Below are 10,911 nucleotides of genomic sequence, written 5' to 3' on the forward strand. Positions count from 1 at the left end.
TGACCAATACATTTTGATTTGGTTTTGTAGTGTATTAATAATTCAGTTCAAATGGACATTTTTAAAGTCTATGGAATGTTCCAATGGAATGAGACAATTTTGATTACATTTGCTATAAGCGTGTACACCATGAACTTATGCTATCACATCAACTTCCCTACTGTCAACTTTCCTACACACTGGCCAGCTGACATGTGTCGTGCCGTCATGTGTCCTGAGGTTGTGGAATATGTTCCAAACTAAGCACTGACATCAACCAAACCAGTTAGTCTGCACAGTTATCATATTTCCCATATAAAATAGCATTTGATGGACAAAAACATCACCTATACTATATTTTCCCCATTAAAATGCTTAGTTGAGTAAATGTGCCATATCTCTCATCTCTAACTATCAGTAATGTTGAATGACAGGCTAGGTGGGCACAGCAACATCCAATCCTGTCATACATTACATCATGATTTCACAAATGATTTGTTTTACCAACTGTTTGTTAATTTCTGTGCTCACTTGTGTATGTTTTGCTGGTGGTGGTGTTGGTGTGTGTGTGTGTGTGTGTGTGTGTGTGTGTGTGTGTGTGTGTGTGTGTGTGTGTGTGTGTGTGTGTGTGTGTGTGTGTGTGTGTGTGTGTGTGTGTGTGTGTGTGTGTGTGTGTGTGTGCAGAGAGACTCTGGGGAGGGGAGTTTCTGTCAGTAGCTCAGGGATAAATAGAGAGGCAGAGTTCAGAGTTTGTCAGAAGGTGGATCTGACAGGGTCAAACACACGACCAAGCAGGAGCAGCAGGACCTCAGCATTTTTACTTTTTATTACAAATGGAGAAACATGAAGATGTTCAATATTGTTTTCAGGACAGAAACTCTTCTTGCAGAAAGGCTTTGCTATCGACATCTATCTACATAACACTGTACATATTCTTCTCATTGATTTCAGCAGTTACAGTATTTTTGAACCTACTGGTGATCATCTCCATCTCTCACTTCAAGCAGCTCCACACTACAACCAACCTGCTCATCCTCTCTCTGGCTGTGTCAGATCTCCTGGTGGGTCTGATTGTGATACCAGCAATGACTGTAGCAATAATGGAACCATGCTGGGGTTTTGGAGAATTTTTCTGTGTGTTTCATGCCTACTTTGCTTCTTTATGTACTTCTTTATCTCTGGGCAATTTGGTCTTGATATCTATTGAGCGTTATGTTGCTGTGTGTGATCCCTTATTGTACCACTATAAAATAACAATAACAAGAATCACGTGTTGTATATCCATCACCTGGTGTTGTTGTATCATATACCGTGCTGCTAATATACAGTTTTTTGTAAATGTACAGGTACAAAGTAGGTGTTTGAAAGAATGTACTACTGTTCAAGGGTCAGTCTGGGTTAATATCACTGATCTTGTAATTACAATGGTTGTCCCGTGCTCCGTTATTATAATGCTTTATATGAAAATCTTTGTTGTGGCCAGATCACAGGCCAGAAAGGTATTTTCAAAAGAGGCTCCCAGAGTGTCTGGTGTTAAAACTGTACAGGCAAGTAAGTCTGAGAGAAAAGCAGCAAAAACTCTAGCTATTGTTGTTTTCAACTATCTAATTTGTTGGATTCCATCTCTATTTATTTTCTTATTTTATTCTATTTTAAGTGATAATTTATTATCATATGTAATCCATTTTCTGGGACTTGTTAATTCCTTAATTAATCCAATCATTTATGCTTTCCTTTATCCATGGTTCAAGGTGACAGCTAAACTTATTTTATCTTTCAAATTAAATCGTTCATAGTTTATATGTTTTTATTCCCTAGTTTGACATACATATGTTTAATATAGTTTTGTTATACAATTGTTGCAAGGTTTTCTTTCATGTAACAATAGACTGACATGACTCATCTCAGTGTTTTCATCATAGGTACATGTGATGTTGATATAGAATGATTTGGCTGGATTGGATTTGAAGGACTTGGAGAAGGCTTAAGAAGGAATGAACTTGTTTAATAAAATACATTGTAGTCATTTTGGGTTGTACATTCCAAATACCAAAGTGTGTGTGGTTGTTCCATGTTATTTAATGAGGAGTAGTATGTAATTGTTCTAATAGCACATTTTGAGGACGTCATGAGTCATTCTGTATTCTGTATGTTGTTTAACATCTCCCTCTAGTGGCTCAATAGTGACACAACGTCTTCATCAAGTGAAGTGAAGTTGAAATGTACAATACTGCTAATCAGATAACGTCCAGATCTAAATAACTGCTGTATTGTGGAAGTAGTTGATGGTAAAATGTAGGAATATTCAATTATGGGTAACACTTTATAATAACATTCAGTACTAAAACATGTGTAAAGAAGTTACAGTTTGTTCACCATTTATTAATCATTACTCCCAAACTAGTTAAATGCTAGTCAGGTAGGTTTTCTCAAATGTATAAATTACTACTATATGCATTAATGATTAAGCACAACAGTGCTGGAAACCACAGTAGACACTTCAATTTCAACATACTGGTTATGAACAGTACCACCACTCTCACTACATCACTGCTGCCAGGTCAGGGGTCAAGCCAGAGCAGCTCTCTCAGTTGCTGTAGAGTCAGAATGAATAACACTTTATAATTACACATTGTAATAAAGAATGTTTATTTTGACTACACATCATTATTGTCTCATTACTCCCACATTAGTTTTAATAAGCTAGTTATTCACACATGGATAAACAACTTTTATAGTATGTAATAATGATTTATATGATCTCTCATCAGATGTTTAATAAATATCCTTATAAACCATTTACTGATCATTAGTAAAGTAGTTTTCCAGTCTCTAATCTAAAGTGAGGACTATTCAGACTTTCTTAATTCTTTATAAATGTTTTGAACAGTGACCAGTGTAATTTATCACAAGAAGATGGACATGCCATTGGTACATTCCAGCAGTACCTGATGCTCCTTAAGATCCCAAAATGACTTAGAACATATCAATGGTTAAACAATAAGCACACAACACAGAGGATGTTAAAGGAAATATATTGAACATTTTATTCCAAAACAGTCAAACTGTTGTAGTAGTGTGCTGAAGGAAGTCATGTGTTTGTCTGTAAATGATGACATTCTTGTTTGTTGGCAGTGACCAGCAAAACCAAAGTGTGGATTGTAGTCACTCATTAGTAATCAAATCAAATGTTATTGGTCACATACATGTGTTTATCAGATGTTATTGTGGGTGTAGCGAAATGCTTATGCATCTAGTTCCGACAGTGCAGCAATATCTAACAATATCTAACAATTTCACAACAAATACCTAATACACCCAAATCTAAGTAAAGGACTGGAATTAAGAATATATGAATATATGGATGAACAATGTCAGAGTCACACAGACTAAGAGCAGTTCATAGACTGCTTACAGGGTAATAGAACCAATATCTACATACATCATTTAACTGAACATTACATTTAAAGGGTTACTACCTTTAACGCACTACAAAATCAAATTAGAATCAAATTGTACTGGCCACATAAACATATTTAGCAGACGTTATTGCCGGTGTAGTGAAATACTTTTCTACCTAGCAGTGCAGTAGTATCTGACAATTCACAACAATACACACATCTAAAAGTAAAAGAAGGGAATTAAGAAATATATAAATATTTGGACAAGTAATGTCTGAGTGGTATTGACAAAAAATACAGTAGAATACAGTATATACATATGAGATGAGTAAAGCAGTATGTAAACATTATTAAAGTGACTAGTGTTTCATTATTAAAGTGACCAGGGATTCCATGTCTATGTACATAGGGCAGCATCCTCTAAGGTGCAAGGTTGAGTAACATGGTGATAGTCAGCTGGTTAATTAACAGTCGGCTTTGAGATAGAAGCTGTTTTTCGGTCTCTCGGTCCCAGCTTTGATGCACCTGGACTGACCTAGCCATACAGATGATAGTGGGGTGAACAGGCCGTGTCCTTGATGATCATTTTGGCCTTCCTGTGACATTGGGTTCTGTAGGTGTCCTGGAGGACAGGCAGGGTGCCCCCGGTGATGCGTTGGACAGACCGCACCACCTTCTGTCGAGCCCTAAGTATTCAGACCCTTTACTCTGTACCTTGTTGAAGCATCTTAGCCATCTAATACAGGGTATGATGCTACAAGCTTGGCACACCTGTATTTGGGGATTTTCTCCCATTCTTCTCTGCAGATCCTCTCAAGCTCTGTCAGATTGTGTGGGGAGCGTCGCTGCACAGATATTTTCAGGTCTCTTTTCAGGTCTCTCTCTAGTCCGAGCTCTTGCTGGGCCATGCAAGCACATTCAGAGACTTGTCCCGAAGCCACTCCTGCATTGTCTTGGCTGTGTGCTTAGGGTCATTGATCTGTTGGAAGGTGAACCTTTGACCCCGTCTGAGGTCCTGAGTGCTCAGGACCTCAGGAGGTTTTCATCAAGTATTTCTCTTTACTTTGCTCTGTTCATCATTCCCTTTATCCTGACTAGTCTCTCAGTCGCTTACACTGAAAAACATTCCGACAGCATGATGTTGCCACCAGTATGCTTCACCGTAGGAATGGGGTCAGGTTTCCTCCCAACGCAACGCTTGGCATCCAGGCCAAATAATTCATTTTTGGTTTCCTTTAGGTGCCATTTAGGTGCCAAAAGAGTCCTTTATGTGCCATTTGGCAAACTCCAAGGCCGTTATGTGCCTTTTACAGTGGTGTGGCTTCAGTCTGGCCACTCTACAATAAAGGCCTGATTGTTGGAGTGCTGCAGAGATGTTTGTCCTTCTGGAAGGGTCTCCCATCTTCACAGAGGAACTCTGGAGCTCTCTCAGAGTGACCATCAGGTACTTGGTCACCTCCATGACCAAGGCCCTTCTACCCGATTGCTCAGTTTGGACGGGCAGCCAGCTCTAGCCAGTTCAGCTTTTGTGGTTCCAAACTTCTTCCATTTAAGATTGGAGGCTACTGTGTTCTTGGGGTCTTCAATGCTGAAGAAAAGTTTTGGTACCCTTCCACAGATATGTGCCTCGACTCTTTCCTGTCTCGGAGCTCTACGGACAATTCCTTCGACCTCATGGCTTGGATTCTGCTCTGACATGCACTGTCAACTGCGTGTGCCTTTCCAAAAAGTAATTTTATGTAACTAGGTAAGTAAGTTAAGAACAAATAATTTTTTACAATGACAGCCTACACCGGCCAAAGCCAGAGGACGCTGGGCCAATTGTGTGCCGTCCTATTGGACTCCCAAAAATGACCAGTTGTATTACAGGTGGATTTGAACCAGGGTGTCTGTGGTGACACGTCTCGCACTGAGATGCAGTGCCTTAGACTGCTCCTCCACTGGGGAGCCCAAATTATGTCCAATCAAGTGAATCTACCACAGGTGGACTCCAATCAAGTTGTAGAAACATCTCCACGATGAACAACGGAAACGAGATGCTATTTAGCTGAATTTCGTGTTGTATAACAAAGTGTCTGAATACTTATGTAGATAAGGTATTTCTGTTTTTATTTTTAATACATTTGCAAACATTTCTAAAAAGCTATTTTGGGGGTTTTGTGCGTAGATTGATGAGAGAAAAAAATATTTAAAACATTTTAGAATAAGGCTGTAATGTTACAACATGTGTAAAAAGCCAGGGTTTCGGAATACTTTACGAGTGCACTGTATGTATGAAAATACCCTCAAATAAAAGCTGACATTCTATAAGGTCACCCCATATTAAATACAATCTCATATCCAAATTGCTGGATTTAAGCACTTTTGATATGGACACTGCAGAGTGAAATAGAGGACAGGGATTACTTCAATATTTGCAGTAGCCAGAGGAAGGCAGTATAATTCACAATCTGTGACAAAGGGATAACTTAATTGATTCTATACTGAACAAAAATATAAATGCAATATTTTACTGATTTACAGTCATATAAGGAAATCAGTCAATTGAAATAAATGTGTCAGGCCCTAATCAATGGATTTCACATGATTGGGAATACAGATATGCATCTGTTGGTCCCCGATATACTGTATATAAAAAAGTATGGGGACACCCCTTCAAATTAGTTGAACTGGTTATTACAGCCACACCCGTTGCTGACAGGTGTATAAAATTGAGCCCACCGCCTTGCAATCTCCATAGACAAACATTGGCAGTAGAATGGTCTTACTGAAGAGCTAAGTGACTATCAATGTGGCACCTTCATTGGATGCCACCTTTCCAACAAGTCAGTTCATCAAGTTTCTGCTCTGCTAGAGCTGCCCCGGTCAACTGTAAGGGCTGTTGTTTTGAAAAATAAACGTCTAGGAGCAACAATGACTAAGCCGCTAAGTGGTAGGCCACACAACCTCACCGAACGGGAAGGCAGAGTGCTCCAGCACGTAGCGAGTAAAAATCCTCTTTACTCGGTTGCACATCTCACTACCAAGTTCCAAACTGCCTCTGGAAGCCTCGTCAACACAAGAACTGTTCATCGGGAACTTCATGAAATGGGTTTCCTTGGCCGAGCAGCCGAAAACAAGCCTAAGATCACCATGCACAATGCCGTGTTGGCTCGAGTGGTGTAAAGCACTTCGTCATTGGACGCTGGAGCAGTGGAAACACCTTCTCTGGAGTGATGAGTAACGCTTCACTCTCTGGCAGTCCGATGGACGACTTTGGGTTTGGTGGATTCCAGGAGGACTCTACCTGCCCCATGCATAGTGCCAACTGTAAAGTTTGGTGGAGGATGAATAATGGTCTGGGGATGTTTTTCATGGTTTGAACTAGGTCCCTTAGTGCCAGTGAAGGGACATCTTAACACTACAGCATACAATGACATTCTAGACTTTGTGGCAACAGTTTGTGGAATGCTCTTTCCTGTTTCAGCATGAAAAAGCCACCGTGCACAAAGTGAGGTCCATAAAGAAATGTCTTTTTGAGATCTGTGTGGAAGAACCTGACCAGACCGCACAGAGCCCTGACCTCGACCCCATCGAGCACATTTGGGATGAATTGGAACGCCGACTGAAAACCAGGCCTAATCGCCCAACATCAATGGCCAAATTAACTTGTGGCTGAATGGAAGCAAGTCCCCGCAGCAATGTTCCAACATCTAGTAGAAAGCCTTCCCAGAAGAGTGGAGGGTGTAATAGCAGCAAAGGAGGACTAGCTCCACATTAATGCCCATGATTTTGGAATGATATGTTCGACGAGCAGGAATCCACATTATTTTGGTCATGAAGTGTACAAGCAGAGGGGTGGATCAGAAAAACAGTCAGTATCTCATGTAACCACAATTTGCCTCATGCAGGGAAAAACATCTCCTTTGCAGTGTTGATTGGGCTCTCGAGTGGCACATTGCATCTCAGTACTAGAAGTGTCACTACAGACACCCTGGTTCGAATCCAGGCTGTATCACAACAGGGAGTTCCATAGGGCGGTGAACAATTGGCACAGGTTTGGCTGGTGTAGGCCATCACTGTAAATAAGAATTTGTTCTCAACTGGCTTGCCAAGTAAAATAAACGTGAAATAGAAGGTCCTGTGGAATGTTGTTCCACTCCTTATCAATGGCTGTTGGATATTGTCTGGAACTGGAACATGCTCCCGTACACATCATTCCAGAGCATAACAAACTGATCAATATGTGACATGTCTGGGGAGTATGAGGCCACTGAAGAACTAGGACATTTTCAGCTTCCAGGAGTTGTGCACAGATCATTGCGACATGGGGGTGTGAATTATCATGCTGAAACATGAGGCGATGGCGGCAGATGAATGGAACTAAAATGGGCCTCAGGATCTCGTACTGTATCTCTGTGCATTCAAATTGTCATCGATAAAATGGAATTGGTTTGTTGTCTGTAGCTTATGCCTGCCCATACTATAACCCCACTGCCACCATGGGGCACTCAACAAAATGTGGACAAAGTCAAGAGGTCTGAATACTTTCCAAGTACACTGTATATCATAAGATAGTGTTGTAATTACAATTATTTTGAAAACCACAATATCCTGAATTAACTAAAACAACATTATCAGTAATGGTTACAGAAATGTTTTACTTTCTGTCTGTGATACGCGTTATTTGTTATCAACCTTGGTTGAATGCACTGACTGTATGTTACCAAGGACAAGAGCGCCCGCTAAATGACCAAAATGTAAAAATGAAAACTTGCAAAGAACACTGGGTAATATGTAGCTACATAGGCAATTCCAGTAATATACTGTAAAGTAGACTACAGTAGCATTTGTATTACCATAAAATTCATTGCCATAAAATTGATTACAGTCACTGTACTGTAAAATAAATTACAGTAACTTACTGGCCAATTTCATCCTGTAAGTTACTGTACATTTTACAGGAAATGTTTTAGAGTGGTTCCAGTTGCACCTACTGGGACAGCAACAGTCTGCAGTTGGTCTTGTGGCACCTTGTACAGGGACATGCTGAGGGCTGTGGGACCAGGAGGAGCCTTGGTTTCCACTGGATCTTCATTTCCAACTGTGCCAGAGAAAGCTGCTCCACTGGCTGCAGGACGGACATGTTGGAGAACAGATGTTTCTCTACACAGCCGTGGCAGCTGCCGCTCCAGCCTGACACCAGTCTCCCTGCGCGTAGACAAAATGAGACATTAGGTTCACAGCTAGGTTTCAATTTACAATATTTGGAATGTCAAATCAAATTTTATTAGTCACATCCCCCGAATACAACATGTGTAGACATTACAGTGATATGTTTAATTACAAGCCCCTAACCAACAATACAGTTAAAAAAAATATGAATAAGAAATAACAAAAAGTAACAAGAAGAATAAGTATAAGAATAAGTAAAAGTATCAATAAAGTAACATGTATTTATAACTTGCAGTAAAATAACAATAGCGAGACAGGGTGGTACCGGTTAGTTGATGTAATACAATATGTACATGTAGGTAGAGTAATGAAAGTCACTATGCATAGATGATAACAACAGAGAGTAGCAGCGGTATAAAAGGGGGAGGGGGGGGGGGGCAATGCAAATAGTCTGGGTAGCTATTTGATTAGATGTTCATGAGTCTTATGACTTGAGGTTAGAAGCTGTTTAGAAGCCTCTTGGACCAAGACATGGCGCTCCAGTACCGCTTGCCGTGCGGAAGCAGAGGAAACAGTCTATTACTAGGGTGGCTGGAGTCTGACATGTTTTAGGGCCTTCCTCTGACACCTCCTGGTATAGAGGTCCTGAATGGCAGGAACCTTGGCCCCAGTGATGTACTGGGCCGTTTGCACTACCCTCTGTAGTGCCTTGCGGTCAGAGGCAGAGCAGTTACCATACCTGGCAGTGATGCAACCAGTCAGGATGCTCTCTATGGTGCAGCTGTAGAACCTTTTGGAGGATCTGAGGACCCATGCTAAATATTTTCAGTCACCTGAGGGGGAAAATGTATTTTGTCGTGCCCTCTTTATGACTGTCTTGGCGTGCTTGGACCATGTTAGTTTGTTGGTGACGTGGACACCAAGGAACTTGAAGCTCTCAACCTGCTCCACTGCAGCCCAGTCGATGACAATGGGGGTGTGCTCGGTCCTCTTTTTCCTGTAGTCCACAATCATCTTCTTTGTCTTGATAACGTTGAGGGAGAGGTTGTTGTCCTTTAACCACATGGACTCTGACCTCCTCCCTATATGCTGTCTCTTTGTTGTCGGTGGTCAGGCCTACTTAATGGTGCTGGAGTCATACCAAGCTGTGCAGTCATGAGTGAAAGGGGACTATAGGAGGGGACTGAGCACGCACCCCTGAGAGGCCTTTGTGTTGAGGATCAGCGTGGTGGATGTGTTGTTACCTGCCTTTACAACCTGTTGGCAGCCCATCAGGAAGTCCAGGATCCAGTTGCAGAGGGAGGTGTCCCAGGGTTCTTAGCTTAGTGAAGAGCTTTGAAGGCACTATTGTGTGGAACACTGAACTGTAGTTCAATAGCATTCTCATAGGTGTTCCTTTTGTCCAGGTGGGAAAGGGCAGTGTGAAGTGCAATAGAGATTGCATTATCTTTGGATCTGTTGGAGCGGAAGGCAAATTGGTGTGGGTCTAGGGTTTCTGGGATAATGATGTTGATGTGAGACATGACCAGTTATTCAAAGCACTTCATGGCTACAGACAAGAGTGCTACTAATCGCAGTCCTGATATCCAGAAGTTATTTTCGGTCATAAGAGATGGTAGCGGTACCATCTCTCTGAACAAAATAAGTAAAAAAACAAGTTACAAACAACGCAAATAAACAAACATAATCGGTTGGGGATACATAGATCCGCCTTCTTCTCCACAGCCATTTTACTTCTCTAACGGATCGCCTCTTTGTCTGAGGAGTAGGAAGGATCAGACCAATATGCAGTGTGGTAAGTGTTCGTCATTTTATTCAACAGCACTGAACACTCTCAGTAACAGGTGCTATAAATCCAATTACTAGTAGTTAGTTAGTTAGTTGGATTAGTTTGGAAAACAGTTATCTTTGTGTAGTATAAAATGGATCGACCAATCACTGAAAAGTTACAGATAAAACAATTCTGTAAATCTCTCTGCAATGTAGGTGTTTGTGAGAGTCTTAGTTATCGATGGTGGGGTTATATTAGTTTGTAGTCCAAACCATAATGAAATTGTAATTGACATTGTAATGAAAAGACCGATTTTCGGGATGTCTCCTGGCCTGACAAACACCGCCGTAGCTCGGCCGCAGAAGCGACATCGGTGGATGCGGTGGATTGAAATGCAGCCTGTGCCAAAAAATAGCTATCTCTTTCTTAAGGATGGATTTTGATGGGGAGGCCTGTTTTGTCATGGGCAGCCCCATTGAGGGCTTTCACCATTTTTAAATAGTCAACACATTAACATCAACACGCCACAGGATATACCCATTGGACTTTGGGCTCTGCTGGGAGTTTACCTCATAGCCTATGGGATATTCATAGAATATTTAATGG

The 10,911-nt window shown here is 41.1% G+C and overlaps 1 protein-coding gene across 1 annotated transcript; it reads left to right on the forward strand.

The window, feature by feature from the left end:
- Positions 1-755: 755 nt before the first annotated feature.
- LOC135546889 (trace amine-associated receptor 13c-like) lies at positions 756-6,545 on the forward strand. Its single transcript, XM_064975450.1, has 2 exons — positions 756-1,762; positions 6,407-6,545. The coding sequence occupies exons 1-2, from the start codon at positions 813-815 to the stop codon at positions 6,543-6,545; spliced, it is 1,089 nt and encodes a 362-aa protein (XP_064831522.1). The 5' UTR covers positions 756-812.
- Positions 6,546-10,911: the final 4,366 nt, after the last annotated feature.

The sequence above is a fragment of the Oncorhynchus masou genome, chromosome 10 (genome assembly GCF_036934945.1).
Source record: "Oncorhynchus masou masou isolate Uvic2021 chromosome 10, UVic_Omas_1.1, whole genome shotgun sequence".
NCBI classification, from domain to species: Eukaryota; Metazoa; Chordata; class Actinopteri; order Salmoniformes; family Salmonidae; genus Oncorhynchus; species Oncorhynchus masou.